Raw genomic sequence first — 19078 nt, 5'->3', positions numbered from 1 at the left:
TTTTTTTTTTTTTTAAAGAGAGAGAGGGAGAGCCCATGTGCACCTAAGTGGGAGACGGGTAGAGGAAGAGAACCTTAAGCAGGCTCCAGCCCAGTGCAGAGCCCGACTCGGGGCTCAATCTCACCACCGGGAGATTATGACCTGAGAGGAAATCAGGAGTCAGACGCTTAACCACTGAGCCACCCAGGCGCCCCAAGACAACCAACTTTTTAATCTGTAAACCGAAGCAGAACACCAGAGACAACTTTTGAACACCTGCTACTCTCCCTGGAAAAAGGAGTTGGGAAGCAAGTACAAAGAAAAAACGGAGTGAAGGCCTTCTGCCTAGAGAGACCTCGTACAAAACTAACACTACTGGTCTACTCTCCAGAAAAGGTCACTTGTAGCAGATTATCTATTTGGCAAATAAGAGGCACTCCTGACACATCCACCAAGTCAAGTGGGTCCCAACTGCCTTGTCACACATGGAGGGAAACCAGTCTGTCCTTGAAGGAGTCATGGGGCTTGCTTGTCCGTCTGCAGCCTCTGGTTCTTCTAAATGCTCTATTTGTCTCGTCTCACCACCACCAACTGTGCCCTCCACTCCACCCTGGCTGGACTCACATGCAGAAAAAAGACCCTTCTCTGTTACCCCCTAAACCCGCTTAGTCAAGGCTGTCTGTCACAAGGGAGTGGCTTTGCCCGACTGTTTGGAGGCTGGTTACATCACGGCCCAGCAGATCTCTGTCTTCCAAGTCCGTCCACCGCGCCCCCTGACCCCTGTCCCCAGCAAGGACTCGGCACTGGTAATATCCTCAGGATGTAGCAGCCCCAAGCCCGACTGTCGGCCCTTCTCTTCTAGCTCGCTGGGTCTCAGCCTCGGAAGCAGGTCAGGGTCCCACAGGACAGCTTAGCTCTGTCTCTGTCTCTGCCGGCCGTCCTGACCATGCCTTCGGTGCTCTCCAGCAACCAACAACACCAGTCATCTGCAGAAGCCCGCAGCCCACACCTGAATGAAACAAAGAAGAGCCCCACAAGGGTTCACACATCCCTGAACCAGAGAAGCTGCTTCTCACGCCACATCTGAGGGAGCGCAGGACAGAGTGAAAAGTCGCTTTCGTGTCTAATTTGCATCCTGCCACTAACTGCTTAAATAAAAGTGTTGAGAAAAATCAAACCTTGTGACGTTAGGTCCCAGTTTCAATAATTCTTTGTGGGCAAAGGATGACAGTGAAAAATGAAAGACCTCTATATATAAAATGTTTATTACAGGCAATATTGGTCCATACACTACACAATACCAACAGTACAAGTGTAATCTTTCAAAATCATCGTTTAAACAGCAAAAGACCAAGAAATAAAATTTGAGTCGACTGATTATTTTTCAAAATATTCTCAATGCACATTATCCTTAGTTCCCTTATTATAGTGAAACATACAAATACAGAAAAATACCCCATTTAACATGTACTAGTGTTAAATGGTTATTTGGCTTAAAATCTGAGTTAAGAAAATCCTTTTTAGCAACCTACGTACAGATAAGTAGCAAACTTTATTGTATTAAACAAAGTCGTTCCGTTTCAAACCTGTGAAGAATTTCATCCATCATGTATTCTGGCCCTAGGGTCTACTCTCTCACCGCCGTGGTTCTGATCCAAAGGACCAACTCAAGGAGTCGTCTCAGACACAACCTCATCCTCTTCCCCAACACGCTTCATCCAAAAGTCTGTTCGGCAGATGGCAACCGGGTAGCGGTCACTTCGCCATGCGGTGCCAATGGTGCCACGAGAGCATGGCCAGACCTGTCAAACAGCTCGCTTTCCTACCTACTGTGGGTTGCTGCTCAGGAGGTACGATAGACGCCAATACAAGCAGAAAGTCTGCGGCTTCTCCGCCACGTGCCTGAGAACACTTTCCATTTTTTTCCGGTCGATGCTCTGATTAGGTAACGTACATAAAAGCCAGCATATTAGTTTAAATCTTTAAACAAAAAACTATATTTTCCAAAGTCATTATCATTTGGGGCGATTAAGTGATCTTTTCTTGCTTTGTTGAGCTTCATCTTTAGGGCGTCCCTCCGCTCTTCCCACTCGTGGAGCTCGGCGTTGCCGTGTGCAAACTTACAGCCGCTTCCTTCTGTGCAGGTGCCGTTCATATACCTGTGGGGCAAGTCAGTGCGGTGAGTGCCCGCAAGTGATTCACACAAACCTGAGGAGCACCTGCTTCACCAGCAAAAAAAACCCCTTAGTTCAAAACCTTAACCCTACGGGAGTGACTATGACACAGCCGTGACATCCACAATGGGAAAATTAGTACTTTTAAATGTATTAATGAGAAATACCGATTGATGGGGCGGAAAAGACTACAGTCCTTCCTGATGCAGTGGAAGGAAATCTGAACTGGCAGCGAGGAAAAGACACCTTCCATGGTGTGGGGTATCACGTGCATCTGAACGGGGAAACTAAATATGAAGAGTGATTTAACAATATGAGGAGCAATTCAAAATCGTGGCTGGTGGCTAAAAGATGTTCTAGGTCCACTGAAAACAAAGGAGCGAGAGTCACGTTCTCCTCTGACCTAAGTTCCACACGTGCACTTGAACAGTCAGTCATTCAAAGGCAGTTTCAGCACTCACACACGCCAGCTACAGGGCAGGTCGTGCTTAGCGACCCGCCCTGGACGACGGGAAGGGGGTTGGGGCAAATGCGAACACACGTACTTCTCTCTTCCGTTATCTCAAGACACTTCGGACCCGTATCAGCAGACCAGTGACTCTTGTCGCATGACCACAGAAGAGCGAACGAGCGTCCAAGGAGCAACCACCACTTTGAGCCCCGATCCGAGCATCCAGTGTTGGAGGACTCCACCCCCGGATGATCCCCGCGCTGACCCAACGACCTGGCCTAACGACGACGTAATGGCCAGGAAAACGGCGTGAGACCCGCCGTCCCCGCGGGGGGGTGGGGGCGGCGCTACCTACCTATCGCAAACACTAAAATACCCTGTCGGAAAGCGGTGCTGCCAGCAGTACTGGTCGTCCTCGGTGTGGAACACCTTCTCCTTGTGCTTCTCCGAGGAGATGTGGCCTTGCCACTGCTTCTCACTGTTGCAGTTCTTCCCACACATCCAGCAGTGAAAGTCGGCCTGGAGTGCACGAGAGACACGCGTGCCATCAGGGGTGCCGTGTGCCCCTGACAGGCCACACGCTGCTCAGGGAGGGCACCCAGACTGGGCACCACTTGACCTACAACCCCGCCTCCACTCTCGGGGAACCTGTCTGGCCGGGGTGGGAGAGGGGGGAACCAGGCAGGAAGATCAAGCTCAAGCTCTGGGTCAGAAACAGGACCAAGAAAGGGATCCCGACACCAGGAGGCGGGCCAGGACACCGGCAGCAGAGAGCGGGGGTGATGGATTCGGCCAGGTTCCGGGAGATCTCTGGCAGGGAGGTGACGGACTGGTGTGCAAACAAGGATGTCTGTGGGGAGGACGAGGGTTCATGAGAGGACCCTGGGGAGGAGGAACTCTTAAGGAACAGCAGAGAGGACGTGAAAGCCCGGGGCTCTGCAGCTGCGTAGGGAGCAGCAGCTGCTCCATCCAGGGCACGTGAAGTGAGCCTCCTACTACGGGCCACACTCGTGCCAGGGACCAGGGAAGTCCAGATGCTGAGAAGACACTGCCCCTGGGGCACAGACCGCACAGAAGGAACTGTGCTCAGGTCGCTGTAGGTACGACCACAGACGCAAGCTGTAAGGTCTGAGCAGTGGTTCCCAACTGGCTAAGAATCATGTGCACACAGGTAAGAACAGATTCCTGAAGGCTTCCTGCGAGATCGTCACTATGTCTGGGGGACAGATGAAGATCCACCTGACTGAACAGCCCAGGTAAATCTCATGACCCAGGAAGTCCAGGTGACCCTGCTTTGGGAACACAGGAACAAGGTGTCAAGGGAGTGAGTGCTGCACCCTGGCACAGGAGGGAGAGTTCACAGGGCACATCCCCAGGCACACACGTGGCGCAAGGCCAGGCCCCAGACGTGAGCCAATCCAGCTGAATCAATTACGGGAAATAGGAAACGGGATAATGCACACGCCCATGTCATCTTTAAAAAACAAGCCAGGCAGGGGCGCCTGGGTGGCTCAGTCGGTTAAGCATCTGACTTCGGCTCAGGTCATGATCTCGCGGTCTGTGATTTCAAGCCCCGAGTCGGGCTCTGTGCTGACAGCTCAGAGCCTGGATCCTGCTTTGGATTCTGTGTCTCCCTCTCTCTCTGCCCCTGCCCCGCTCGCACATGTGCTTGTGCTCTTTTTCTCTCTCTCAAACATACACAAACAAAAGCCAGACAGAACTATGGATGAGAAAGAAATATGTCAAAGATATGTAAACATAGCCTGGCAAATACACACTGGATCTGGTCCGTCTGGGAAGGGGGACAAACGGGGTTCTAACTCTGTAACATTTTATTAATTTCACAGAAGAAAATACAACAAACTGCTAACATGGTAGCTTCAAGGTATTCATTATATTATCCTTTACTTTTATAAAAAAAAAAAAAAAAATGTAAAAGAAAACCAAAATAGTACAAAACCACAGATGACTTAATGTCTCCAGTGAACCTTGGAGCCAGAGGCCAGACGCTGGCGCGTAAGGCGGGAATGCGGGCATAGCACCCACATTTCCCAAACATCTTCTGGGGCCCGGCACTGGGGTAAATGCTCCAGGACCCATCCTGCTTCGCTTACCCATCACAACCCCACTCAGGGGCGCTCGATTACTCGCCCAGGCTACAGGCTAGTAAGAGGGGACACAAGCACTTAGGCTCAAAATTCTCTGCCTCCAAAGTCAGGAAAAGCATTTTCTAGAATCAGGAGGCGTAAGCTTGGGGCCCAAGGCCACCTGAGGGAGGAGCGTGGGCAGCAGGGAGCCAGGCTGTGGGAAGGAGAAAAGAAGGATGAAGATAGAAGGACCCCTGGGGACTCACAGTAACTTCAGCGTAATCTGTCGGCATGTGGATTTGTTTTCCGTTCTCCTTGTTTGATTGACTGGCTACATCATCGCTTTTTTCATTTTTTTGACTCTTTAGCCAGAGCTCATAAAACTGCTCCATATCTTGTACTAAAGAAAAATGAATCGATTTCAGCAGATTTGAATACACCATTGAAATACACACAAGATCATGCAGACCTTTTGTATCAGGGGGCGTACGTTTTCAAGAGGAAAGCGAGACGGTGGAACAGAGACGGATTACAGTAGGCGTGGAGAGGGGCCACATCCATGCAACGGGTAAACTCTGGTGGGTCTGAACCAAATTCCGGACTGTTAGACCACAAGCACTAGTCTTCAAGATGAATTAACTCCTCCCTACGTTTGCAAGACACCTTGGGGGTGCTGAAAATTCAGTAACTATTATAAGGATATTGCTAAAAAGAAAGCCTCACAATGCTTCACACTGCCCCCAGATAAATACTCATGATCACTGCCATAACCACATAGCCACTTACACGGCTCGGGGCCCGAACAGATATGCTCCTCACTGTCTACTGAAAAAGACGAGAAACGCACTACCACTGGGACCATGATTCTGACCCCGACGGGAGCCCATCGAATGAAGCCGCCATCCCTGAGGATTCACACGCTGGGGTGCAATTTACAACAGCACAACTGTGACCAGGTCTTGGGCAGTGGCCACAAGCTGCTTCCTAAAGTACGAGCAAGTGCATTCAGCAGTACTGGCGAGTGCTAACGCCAGGTTTCTCAACCTCAGCGCTGGTGACATTCTGGGCCAGATAATTCTTTGCTGTAGGGGGCTGTCCTGGGCACTGTGGGATATTCAACGGCATTCCCGGACTCTACCTGCTGGATGCCAGTAGGACAACCCACCTAAGTCACAACAATAATAACGTCTCCAGACGTTGCCAAACGTCCCCGGGGGAGAGGGGAAGTCTGGCCAAATTCATCCCCGGCTGGGAAATCTGGGAATGAGGTTACGATCCAAAAACTGGCTTTGAGGGGGCGCCTAAGTCCGACTTTGGCTCAGGTCATGATCTCACTGCTCGTGAGTTCGATCCCCGCGTTGGGCTCTGTGCTGACAGCTCAAAGCCTGGAGCCTGCTTCGTGTTCTGTGTCCATCTCTCTGCCCCTCCCTCGCTCATGCTCCCTCTCTCTCTCTCAAATATAAAATAAAATGTAAAAAAAAACTTTTTTTAAATGGGCTTTGTTGCCTACCCAAGTGTTTCTTACAATACATCATCAGACTAGGAGGAGAGATAACCCAGAAATCCTTCGTTCGGACCACTGGTAACAGGAATCACCGCCAGAACCCTGGTGTGCAAGAACACCTTCAGTAAGGCCCGACCGCATGTCCCTCCTCCAAACAAGACAGCGGGAAGGAGTCCCCTCCACACGTCCCCAAATGGGAACACTGGTTAAACATGGTAGGTGACACGCTTAAATCTGAATGGTTCACGTAATTCAGAGATCACGGATCTTCAGCAGTTGGTCAATTTCCATCACTCTGCTAGAGACTAAACAACACCAATTCCTGCCTTTGCAGCCAATCTTTCTGATCAAAAGTCAAAGGCTGCCTGAGGCTCCTCTCAAAGACTCCCACAATGAACATGCGGTGTGACCAAGGCACACATTCTGCGGGCCTCTGAATCTGACCCTGTTCTCCCGGTGAGGCCTCCTTGAAGAAACTTTCGATTCTAGCCCGATTTGGGGGTGGGTGGGTGGGGGGGCTTGGCTATTCACAATAGGAGCAGACGGTCTGGCGCAGGTGGTCAGGAAGGACTGAACTTCCCAGACCACCTTTCAGGAACACATCTGTGTCACATGCAACCCTACGGATCCGCACCCAGCTCTGCCCTGAGCAAACACAGATCAGAGGTCAGGCTCCGCTCCCCTGACTCAACGGCACGACTGTGCGGGATGCGAGCCGCTCTCTGTGTTCGCAGTGAGCTCGCATGTTTCCAGGGAGGAAGGAGACTTCCCCGCAAGCTAGACTTCACGGTCGACAGGCCACAGTCAAGACAGCAACTTACTGCCGTTCTCCTTCATGTACGTCCACACTTCCCGCTCCTCGGGGCTATGAGCAAACGAGCAGTTCCCAACATACTGACACTTCTTCCCGGAAGCAATATGATTGCACAGCTGTACCAAAAAAAAAAAAAAAAAAAAAAAAGAATATGCTTTAAGACAAGAGTACGTTCACTAAAACTGCCTAGTTTTTACTGAGGCCAAATAAGCATTATTCTCTGTGCTAGTGCTGAGTAACATAATTATTAAATAAGATTACTTTATATTCAAATGGACTCTAAGCCCATCATACAGGAGATGAGATTAAGCTTTCTATCTTCAAATTTTTCAAAACAGTATCTCCAACGGAAAAAAAGTAAGGAACTGGGAGATGGAACATTTTCATACAAGAAAATGTCGACAATCTCCCTTGTTCAGAGTATCCGCTTTTAACACAGCAGAGCATTTGACCTCCACAGCGCAGCTCTCCGGCCCCCGTGGTCTGACAGCTCCCACGCTCTCCCTGCCTAATGCCCACCAAGCCTCCTTGTCAGCTCCTGGGAGGCAGTGGAGAAGCTGCAGGTACTAAAGAGTCTCGGGAAAAATCTCGGCCACTCAGCTGACCCATCACCAACACTGGCAGCGAATCTCAGCCCTCGCGCGTTCGCTATGCACTGTCTGGAGACGATTATGACAGTGGCCAGGCCATCCAGCTACACAGCGTTCAAATAATACCCCTCTGGTTATTTGCGTTGTGCTTTTACAAAGTAAACACAGGGAAATTGGTAGGAAAATGAAGGGAGAGCGATCAGCAGGACACAGACGTCTCTAAGGACCACAACTATCAAGAAAACCTCCATCACTGAGACAGCTCATTCTTAAATAGCATCAGTGTGCTTGTCTTCACAGAGCACACATTCCAGTACAACGAACCTTCGGCTTAGTGTGTGCTTCAACAGATGCTGGCCCAGCCTTCCAATCTTCCGCATAAAGCGAAACCCCAGTAAGTACTTAGGCGGGCACTACTAGGGAGACATTTACCACAGTCTTTGAAAGTTCAACGACAAGGAACAGGGAAAAGAGAAGATAAAGGAGAAGAGGCCGGCCACTGTGCTGGGTTTTTACATAACACCATCTCATGTAATCTTCCCTGTGACGTAAATATTCCCATTTGCAAATGAGCAAACTGAGGCTGAGTAACTTGACCAGGGCCCTTCTGGCAGACCCTGAGGCCCATTCTCTTTCCACCTCACCATACTGTCTACACACATGCACACACAGAGTATTATTTCTTCTTTTAGGAAAAGGATCCCTTAGCAATAAAAAGAGAAAAAAAAAAAAGAAAAAAAAAGAGGAAATAAGCCACCGTAGCATCGCACAGCAGTACGGCACGTCCAAGATTAATAAGGAATCATGAGAAGTCCTGGCGGCTGGACTAAAACCGTTCTCAGTCGCCTTCGTGTTAACAAAGAATGAGGAGCACACGCACCACCTCGTCTTTTAAAGCATCAGATGCCAATGGTTCCAGTAAGCCTTCTTCCCCTCCTCGGAGGCCCACTGATGACATCACTTGGATGGAGGGGTCTAAAACCACGGTGGATGAAACACAAATGTACCGCCTCCTTCAGACACTGACCTGGGGACCTGCGTAAGTTTACAAAACGCAAGGCACTCTGGGTGATGGGGAATCAACGTGCCTCTTCCTCTTCCTTCACTCTGTTGGGCAATTCAGAGGGGGTGGGGCCTCATTTACGAGGCGGGTCTGTGATACATCCCACTGCTTCTCTGGGAAAATCTCTCTTCCTGTCTGCCATCGGGACAGACAGTTTACTACCTGTCAATGCTCTAAGTGTCCCCGTTCACTCACACAGTGGAACCCTCCGCTGTCTCATGAAGGGCGAAGTCCAGAGCCAACTCAAGGGCTTTGCTCAGACGGTCATCTTTAAAATCACGTAAGGCACCAGAGGGTAGCGAGATGAAATGTGCCACCTCCTGAATGAAATACTACCCTAACGGTCAGCTGGGTCTGCTATTTTCGTTCTCCGGGTTTTTGACGATCACGTGCCTCTCACACTCTCAACATTTTCCCTGGGGGTTACTTTTAGAAAAGCCTACAAAGGGGGGTATCTTTTAGCTCATATCCATGACTTGAGTCAAAGAAACTTGTCAATAGTATTCGTAGTAACACAAGTTTGATGTCAAAGCCAAGGAATCAGATCTCAATGAAATTCTCCCCCACTCACTCCCCAAGTAATTCATCTGAAAAATAAGTTAGGTCATGCCCATAATTCTTTCTTGAGTCCACTGTCTATTTCCTTTTTCTGAGTAACTCCTCCAATCCCAGTCAATCCGAAAACTGTCACAGAGCCGCACGCACAAAAGGGGAAGGAAAGCAACGGGACCATTGGAAAATTGTGTCATTTCAACGAGCGTTTAAAGGTCTCCAAGTTTCGTTCTCAATCACTACTACTTTCTAATGATTTGAAATGCCTAATAAAAAAAAAAGTGGCTTAAAAATTACGTATGTACATCAAACTGTAAAGGCATTTGTTTCTTTGTGGGGAGAGGACGAATGTTCATCCACTTCTTACGTTCGATGGACATCACTCTCATCGCGCGGCGATCTCTGGTCCACCTAAGAAACATGGAGTTCAGAAAAAACAAAGACACACTGGCACAGGCAGCATATAAGGAATATAAAGGAACAGGTACAACGTTCGTACCTGAAGGACCAGAGATTTTTCTCAACCCTTCTCAAAGAAATGCCTTATGATTCTCTCATTTCACTTCCTATTGATATTTGTTAACAAACATTCCCTTTGAACCCTGAACAAAGAACCAATAAGGAAAGATCAGGAATCTGACTGAATTCTTATCTATGAAATCGTAAAAATCTCTTCCCTTTGCTTTGCAATCACTCCTACATTATCTACTTTGCTCTGCTCTCTTCAAAGTCAATCGTTTTTTCTTATATGTATGATTTTATATCCAAGTAACAGAGAATCATGAAACAGGCAATGTTTACACACACTCACACACACACACACACAAAAGTGTGCACATGCACACACACACACAAAGACATACACACTACTTACGAGTGCCTTGCTTTTGCACTACAATATTTTCTGTTCTTGTCTGGTTCAATGACTTGACCATTTCTCAGACACTGAGCACACACAAATTTTATCTTCATATTAAGAGATCCAGGCATTAGCTGATTGCCAAGTACCTTAAACAATTAAAACCGAAGTTTTACTTTTAACAGAATACCAGTTTTCTGACAACAAAATTCTCAATTGCCACGTATTTACTTTTTCATAATAGCATACAATTTCTGGTACTGTCTGGTTTGATGAGTTGACCATTATATACATTATCTGATAACGAAATCTCCAGTTCCCACCCAAACACAAGAGAGTATGATAGAAGCAGATTATCGATGCCACGCCTCAATTTGTGAAAGCCAGCTCTGAAGGGAGACGACTAGAAATCGGGGGTGGAGGGGAGAAAGCACTTCTGGCAGCTGGGACGCAGAACCACAAACAGTCTACCTCCCTTACTCCCGGGGTCCCCATGGTCCAAGCACCCAATTGTTTTGCCGATTAAACTGAGTAAGGAAACTGTATCCTGCAATCTTGACAGGTATCATGGGCTGGCTGATTTTTTTTTTTTTTTTTATGATGATCACCTAAAATCTGGAATCCGTTTTCACATTAAACAATAACTCAAGTCACTGAACAGTAAGGAAGGAAGCTGACTGCAAGTGGAAACCACATCTGCCAAATGACCTCCGTTAGGCCGCTCCAAGAAAGGACACCAAACGCAGCGAGTCTCTGAGAGAACATACCTGAGCCCCAGGTACGCTGACTTCCAGATTTTGCCAGTATCGTTTAGATTCTTGAGCGATGGCATCGTGTGAGATACCTGTGAAACGTACAAGCCTTCCGTTAGGCTCACCCTCTACATATCAACAGTCCACCAGCCCGATCACAGCCTCAACTCCCCCGCCATCCCCTACGCAGCATAATCCATCACCAAAGGTGAATGCTCGTCACGTCCCTCTTTTTCGCAACAGGATATTTACAAATACAGCTTTTGGTGCCTTCTAGGGTGTCTCTCGACCTCCCAAAAGCATACTACGTGCGTGAACGGGTTCCAGCAATTAAGTGCATGAGGCGATTCTGAAAATAAGCCACTCTAAAAATAACGGTTTATAGCCGAGGATAAAATGAACGGTGTTGCCGTATCGGGATGATGGAGAAAGTTGTCTGATAGTGTTTTGTCAAACCCTGACGGCTCCTGAGGAAACTTTTTTTTAAATTGTTTTTAGTCTTCATTCCGGTACAGTTAACATCCAGTGTTATATTAGTTTCAGGGGTACAACAACTCATTGAGCACTTCTATACATCCTGGCGCTTATTCCCATCATACATCCTGCCCACTCACTCCTTAACCCCCATCTCCTGTTTTACTACCCCCCCCCCCCCCGCCAGCCCCCCTCCCCTCTGGTAACTATGTTTGTTCTATGACTTAAGAGTCTCTTGCTTGGTTTGAGGAGCCTTTTTTTTTTTTTTTTGCAATGTTTAGTTATCTTAGAGAGAAAGACAGGGCATGAGTGGGGGGGAGTGGGGGGGGGGGTGGGGCAGAGAGAGGGGGAGACACCGAATCCGAAGCAAGCTCCAGGCTCTGAGCTGTCAGCACAGAGCCCGACCCGGCGCTCAAACCCCAGAAGTGAAACCATGACCTGAGCCGAAGTCGGACGCTTAACCGACTGAGCCGCCCAGGCGCCCGGTGAGGAGCCATTTCCTAATCATGCACCGACCTACCGGTTTCATTTTGCAGTATCCAGACTTTCAGTTCTACAAGACTATGCGCATAAAAGCACTCATCTTCCCTTAAGCAGCCATACCGGACCTCATGGCGACATAAGTCAAGCTGACACTGACCATGAAAAGAACGTATTTTGGAGTATTTTACCGTTGTCTCTCGCAAGATGTGGACAAGGCACCTAAGACAAAAACGGAGTGACACATTATTGTTCTACCCTAGCTTTTTCAAAGGAAAACAAATAAGTAAATGTATATAACGTCAAGTTCTAGACTGAAAATACATGCTAAATCTTTACCAGAAAAAACAAGTCCCTTTACACAATTGTTGGATTAACGGGGGGTGGGGGGGGGAGGATAATTACACCATAAATTAAGCCATAAAATACTGAAATCCATGTCATGAGAAGCTACACATCAATAATGCCTTTTTGTATTAAACATAAATTTCATAAACCACTTAAAAATTCCCAGCAAAATATACTAACAGACATTTTTAAATAGTCATCATCTTTCAAAACAGCAACAAGGAAAAAGCACAGGGGGTAAAATGCCTGGGCAAACACTACTCTGGTTCTATTTGGGTCTAAAGACAGAATCTATTGCGTCACTAGAAAAATTAGAAACTACCAACATACTTATTGTCTTCAAACTCATGCTTTGTAACCGGGTGAGAACAAGAAGTAGAATTATCTTTATTTCTTTTACTTATCATTCTAGGTTTATGATCAAAACATTTCTGGAACAGACAGAGAAAAAGAATTACCACAACAACATCACACAAATTAGAACTTTTGTACCATACTTATGCACATACTTATACATTACAAACTGATGCCAACTAATGTCTCATAGGAAGTTTTTGCATTCTCTTGGATACTGGGAGGTGCAACTATTGACTGAGTGAACGCTCACCAGGTAGCAGGACGTGTGCTAAGTGTTTTATATTTCTGGGCTTGCAAGTCAGGAACGATCACCAATTTTACGTCAGAAAATAAGGTTTGGAGATAGTACCTCACAGAGGAATATAAACTCTCCAAGATGCTCTTGGAGAAGTTTGAATACAGTGAGGTTGATCTTTCCATTGCCACCAAAGAAAGCCTCTCTGCTGAACGCCCCTTTCCGCTCCAGTGTCCAGATATCTATCTCTTCTTGGCAATAAGCAAATGTGCAGTGGCCTGAATATCTACATTCCTCCTCAGCAGCAACATCTAGAAAGACAGACCATCAAAAGACATTTAAAACACAGCCATTGGTTTTGGTTTTTTTTGGTTTTTGATTTTTTTTTTTTTTAGTGTTTTCTTTCTTTTTGAGAGACAGAAAAAAACAGCAAGTGCTCAAGCCGGGGAGGGGCAGAGAGAGAGGGAGACAGAGGATCCGAAGGAGGCTCTGTGCTGACAGTAGAGAGAACGATGCAGGGCTCAAACGCACGAACCATGAGATCATCACCCGAGCCCAAGTTGGACGCTTAACCGACTGACCCACCCAGGTGCTCTTAGCCGTTGTTTCTTCAAAGCCAATGATTATGAACCATTTTTAGGGTACCAGCTGAACCTCTGTAGCTCACAGATAGCTTCAAGCAATGATACACATTTTACTATGCAGGGATGGAACTCACTCTAGAACGATAGCACCACGGGTCTGGATTGTTTTTATTTTTGATGGGGAAAAGGCTCTCACATACTCCACCTAAGTTTAAAAAATCACTTAAGAGACATTCAAAGCACATTCAGATGAAGCAATCTGACAAAAATGAATACAGGGGTGCCTGGGTGGCTCAGTCAGTTAAGCATCTGACTTTGGCTTAGGTCATGATCTCATGGTTCGTGGGTTCAAGCCCCACATCAGGCTCTGTGCGGACAGCTCAGAGCCTGGAGCCTGCTTCAGATTCTGTGTCTCCCTCTCTTTCTGTTCCTCCCCTGCTTGTGCTCTGTCTCTGTCTCTCTCAGAAATAAATAAAGATTAAAATTAAAAAAAAAAATTTGAATACATAAAGTTCTCTCAAAAGCAACTTAAAAGAACATTTTCAAAGCCTCAGTTCAGTATTCTGATTCTGTTTAGACTCAGCCAGGGAACCTAAAGCGTAAGACGGTTTTCTGTTTAAAACCTGTTTAAAATCGGCCAAAGCCCGGTTTCCATAACCATCAATACACACAGGCACTGGGGTGCCTGGTTGGCTCAGTCGGTTAAGCCTCTGACTTTGGCTCAGGTCATGATCTCACGGTTCGTGAGTTCGGGCCACACGTCGGGGTCTGTGCTGACAGCTCAGAGGCTGGAGCCTGCTTCAGATTCCGTGTCTCCCTCTCTCTCTGCCCCTCCCATGATCATGCTGTCTCTCTCTCAAAAATAAATAAACATTAAAAAATCCACACACACACACACAAGCACTGAAAGAAGTTAAAAACAAAGGTAAAAATAATACAAAAGATACAAATGTCTCAACCCAAGGAACTTTTAATTCTACCTACACATTTTTAGGGGCACCTGAGTGGCTCAGTTGATTAAGCGTGTGACTTCAGCTCACGGCATGATCTCACAGTTTGTGAGTTCAAGCCCCACGTCGGGCTCTGTACTGACAGCTCAGAGCCTAGAGCCTGTTTCGGATTCTGTGTCTCCCTCTCTCTCTGCCCCTCCTCCACGCGCTCTCTGTCTCTCTCTCAAAAACAGACATTAAAAAAAAAAAAATTAACTCTACCTACACGTTTTTAATAACAGTAATACTGGGACCATTATAATAAATGTAACAAATCATTTATCACTTATGTCATGCACACCAATTAATTATAGTACATACCTTTACATATATAATAAGGTCCTTCATAATTTGTTTTTGTTGGTCTTGGGCGTATTTTTTTCCATGATTTATCTTCAACATTCTTTATTCTACCAATTAAAATATCTTTCTTACATTTATGATCTATATTAGCATGGTAAGTGAAATCCATTAACTTAGGGCCTGAAAAAGATGTAAAAAAGGATTGCTCATAGGCACAAAGAGCGACATTTCATTTTACAGGCACATTTACAAGCAGACGGATATTGATTATTAAATTCCCACAAAAACCCTGTTTTTATAACCCCCAAATGTAAATAAGCTACTGAAGTAATTTGTGCCTTTTATATGCTATTTGTCAGAGAACATGAAGTTTTATTCAACACCAGTGCCCTGAAAACATACTTATTTAACTATGAGGACAGGAATTCTGATGGCTTCTAAAGGGAAAAAACACCCTGAAATATACATAACTAAGAAAGAAAATGAATTTAGGCTTTGGTTTAGGATAAGTTGTGTTTATATCACCTGACTTGGGGGTAAAGGTATGAAACAAACCAGCAGAAAAGACTTTACCTTTATAAACACTGGTCTTAAAATGCTTTTTTTCTAGTTCTTGCTTTATTTGAAAACGATCACATTTTTGAATATATATATAGAAAAGTAAAGAATTTCATAAAAAATTTCAGTAAGACTTCATCATCAGGTAAGGTATTCTAATCCATATGATTGTATAAATGAAATTATATCAAATAAGAACAGACTTATCCTGTCCAGAACTCAAACAGGGACGGAAAAACCACGGTAGCTGGTGTTCTCCACGCGTATTTATGAGTCCGGAACTCTCAGACTATCGACTAAGCTCCCCTGTTTGGTCCTGACCTGATTTTACAAAACACATCTGACAAGCTTGTCTCAGTTCATGGGTTCCTTCAAGGGGGTGTCTTGGGGTCACGGATGAAGGTGGTTTAGTAACTGCGCTTCCAAAGAAGTTTCCAAAGTCATTTCTAGGGTGGCTTGAAATTCCCAGGAAACTCTCAGAAGCAAACAAGTTGCCTGGTCCATTCATCTGCAAGAAGGAAAAAAAAAAAAAACCAAAAAAAAAAAAAACCAAAAAAAAAAAAAACAAACAGCCAACAAATATTGCACTCTCACTAAAGAAGGAAACAAATTTGTGACAAACAAGACATTTCTTCACGTACTGAAATCGGTACTAGTCTGCCGTTGCTGTGCTTCTATGGAAAAGCTGGTTCTTTCTGGGTTTTCCACTCTTTGGGTCTCTGGGCCCCTCCCCCACCTTCCTGGCTTCTCGCGAGTTGACAGAAGTAACAGGTCATCGTTCTGCTCCTACGGCACACACTCTTCCTATGCCCTGATCTCATCTTGCCTGTGTGGGTTCTGCGGTGCTAAAGCCTCTTGCGCCCCGTGCCACCGCGAGGACTGTGCCGTGACAGGCGCGGTCTTACGCACGCGGCGTTCGTCCCTGGCTGCTGCTCGAGGGTCCTGTCTCACCACCATCTCCCCCGGCACACGCGAGATGTAAGGGAGACCATCACGTCCATTCGGGTAATTCCGTTACTTAAGTAAAAGACCTACGTTCAATTTAAGCGACGTTATTTACAAAAGAGGAAGTGGCACTTACAAGTAAAAGGGAGGAATTACTGCCGCTAAGCGCTGTTCCCTCTCTAGAAGTTGAGGTGGGCACATCTAAAATAATAAAAACACTTCAACAGACCTCATTCTAATCATGTCACAACAACATCAGGGCTCAGTGGCTGACTACGCTTCCCCCGTGTTACTTTCCCTCCCGCTCCCGCTTCCAAGGAGCTTTCTTGCTCATCAAGGACACTCGCAGAGGGCAGTGGATGGTCTCCTTCCCTCTGGAAATTTCCAGGGGCATACATAACCCTCAGGCAAACTGTTTTCGGAGACATTGGCTGAAGGAGGGCCTGCCGAGTGGGGCTGTTAAAAAGACCAAGAAAATAACTCCTGTCCGAAATGGGAAAAACAGCCTCCTCAAACTACAAAGCAGGAATTCACCACAACATTAGGAAAATAAGGTGCAGTGACTTTCTTTTTCTCAGGCTGCCCCTCGATTACCTTCTCTCTGCCCTCTGCTTCCCACAAATTTTAGTTTTTTCAGGTGTCAGTCTTTAAATCAATCGTTCTGATTTTTCTCCCTTTAACCACCTAACAATACCTTGGGAAAATTGGAAGATTTTGATCAATGTTGTTGAAAGCAGATATTAAAGAATTACAGAGGCAGGGGCCAGACCAAAAACTCAGCAATCTCTTGCAAAACTAAGGCACCACACACAGTTTGGGGCCCTCTGGGGATGAAGCCTAAAGCAGACAGATCTCATTCTATGGGTTTAATTCTGAATAATTCCGCCTTAAATTAGTCTTTTTTAACTATTTGCTTCGTTCAGAATTTTACAAGGATAGCCTGCCTTTAAGACCCGTGAGGATGGGGTACGCCTTTCTTGGAGAAAACATTTAAGCCATTTTTTCCCCAAAACAATAGACACCCGGCTTAGCAAACTATCTTGTTTAAAAACTCAAAACACCAAAATAAGTACCACACACATTCCTGTGTATTCCCCTGCTCCTTCATCTCCTGAATGGCACGGTTACGCCCAGGCAAATTAAAACTGCAGATTTAGTTTTCATTTTTACAGCTACAACGAAAGTAACTCAAGCACCAACTACCTAAAGTGAGTTACGTAATTGCCAAACAGACTGCCTTCTTTAGAAAACGAACTGCGGTTATTTACACAAGCGGCTCGATTCTTACCTCGCTTGGAATCACTCATTGAAAATGAACTCAAAGAAGAGCAGAAATCTTCCAAGGATGAGGTCAAAGGTGGATACAGTTCTGAGAAGGAGGGCGGAGGGGCATACCTCGCACCAATGGGCAAGGTGCCCAACAGAGATGCCGAGAAAGGCATGCTAGGGGGGACACTGGCTGCGGGAAGGGCTCCTCGGACTAAAGCTGACGGCTAAAAAAGAAAAAAGATTTTGTTAAACCCCAGGAAACTTGATTACAAGTGGGCCAACCTGCTTTGAACATCAGCGTACAGAAACAAATTACTGCACTGGGTAATTACGTAACAAAGCTGAAATCAGTATCAAGACTCAAGAGAAGAATCTAGGCTACGGGGGCGCCTAGGTGGCTCAGTCGGTTAAGCCTGCGACTTTGGCTCAGGTCACGATCTCACAGTCTGTGGGTTCGAGCCCCACGTCGGACTCTGTGCTGCCAGCTCAGAGCCTCGAGCCTGCTTCGGATTCTGTCTCTCCCTCTCTCTCTGCCCCTCCCCTGCGTGTGCTCTATCTCACTTTGTCTCTCAAAAATAAATAAATGTTAAAAACAAAACAAAACAAAAAAGAAGAAGAATCTAGGGTATGGAGCTTCTTTCTTTCCAAGCCCACTTTCAAAAAAGGATCAAGGTCTCAGGAAACGAACCGTCTTGCACTGTTGGTGGGAATGCGAACTGTGCAGCCGCTCTGGTAAACAGTGAAGAGGTTCCTCAAAACTTAAAAATAGAACTACCCTACGACCCAGCAATTTGCACTACTAGAAATTTAGCCAAAGGCTACAAAAAAATGCTGATTCGAAGGGGCACATGTACCCCAATGTTTACAGCAGCGCTATCAACAATAGCCAAATGATGGCAAGAGCCCAAGTGTCCATCAACTGACAAACGGATAAAGAAGATATGGTTTATATACACAATGGAATACTACTCGGCAATGAGAAAGAATGAACTCCTGCCATTTGCAACAACATGGATGGAACTGGAGGGTCTTACGCTGAGTGAAATATGTCAGTCAGAGAAAGATACGATTTCATTCATATGTGTAATTTGAGAAATTTAACAGATGAACACAGGGGAAAGAAGGAAAAATAAGATGAAAACAGAGAGGGAGGCAATCCATAAAAGACTTAAATACAGAGGACAGACTTCGGGTTGCTGGAGGGGAGGTGGGTGGGGGGATGGGGTAAACGGGTGATGGGCAATGAGGAGGGCACTTTAGGGGCATCAGCACTGGGCATCATATGTAAGCGATGAATCACTGGGTTCTACTCCTGAAGGCAAGACTACACTGCATGTTAACTAACTTGAGAATAAAAAAATTAGGAGGAAAAAAGAAAAAGGCAAATGGACTAGAATAGACTTCAGAATCCCAAATAAATGCCCGTGAATACTCTGTGGGGGTCAGGGTGTGATGTCCATCCAATATTGTCTCAAACCCAATGTTACATTCACGTTTCATTTCCTTCCGATTCCTTACACGAGGCTCAGAAGAACTGGCTTTATTAAGGAGCAATAGCGTAGGGGCAGGGGGAAATGGAAGGTCCTCAAGAGAAGGGAGCCGGAGAAGGCAGAAACGCTGGACCATCTCTCTGGGGATGTGAATTTACGATCTCACAAGGACACACGGAATGCTGCCCCTCTCTTCCCCCATCACAGCGACAACTTACTGA

General features: G+C 46.2%; 1 protein-coding gene across 4 annotated transcripts in view; it reads right to left on the bottom strand.

Moving 5' to 3' along the window:
* Positions 1 to 1222: 1222 nt before the first annotated feature.
* ZC3H7A (zinc finger CCCH-type containing 7A) overlaps positions 1223 to 19078 on the bottom strand; it is a 36203-nt gene continuing 18347 nt past the window's right edge. For all 4 annotated transcript variants that reach the window (XM_086691212.1, XM_086691214.1, XM_086691215.1 and 1 more), the window contains 14 exons: positions 17387 to 17591; positions 16235 to 16299; positions 15475 to 15661; positions 14614 to 14775; positions 12834 to 13030; positions 12458 to 12558; positions 11820 to 12001; positions 10841 to 10917; positions 10089 to 10222; positions 9520 to 9625; positions 7017 to 7125; positions 4958 to 5091; positions 2960 to 3123; positions 1223 to 2138 (listed from right to left, as the gene is read on the bottom strand). In XM_086691212.1, the coding sequence (XP_086547338.1) occupies positions 1949 to 2138; positions 2960 to 3123; positions 4958 to 5091; positions 7017 to 7125; positions 9520 to 9625; positions 10089 to 10222; positions 10841 to 10917; positions 11820 to 12001; positions 12458 to 12558; positions 12834 to 13030; positions 14614 to 14775; positions 15475 to 15661; positions 16235 to 16299; positions 17387 to 17591 (2013 nt within the window). In that variant the 3' untranslated portion in view covers positions 1223 to 1948. The remainder of the gene's footprint in view (positions 2139 to 2959; positions 3124 to 4957; positions 5092 to 7016; positions 7126 to 9519; positions 9626 to 10088; positions 10223 to 10840; positions 10918 to 11819; positions 12002 to 12457; positions 12559 to 12833; positions 13031 to 14613; positions 14776 to 15474; positions 15662 to 16234; positions 16300 to 17386; positions 17592 to 19078) is intronic.

This window comes from Puma concolor, chromosome E3 (assembly GCF_028749965.1).
Source record: "Puma concolor isolate L17-30 chromosome E3, mPumCon1.1.hap2, whole genome shotgun sequence".
Lineage (NCBI taxonomy): Eukaryota > Metazoa > Chordata > Mammalia > Carnivora > Felidae > Puma > Puma concolor.
Note: the sequence above shows the minus strand (reverse complement) of the source record. Positions and strands in the feature narration are given on the sequence as shown.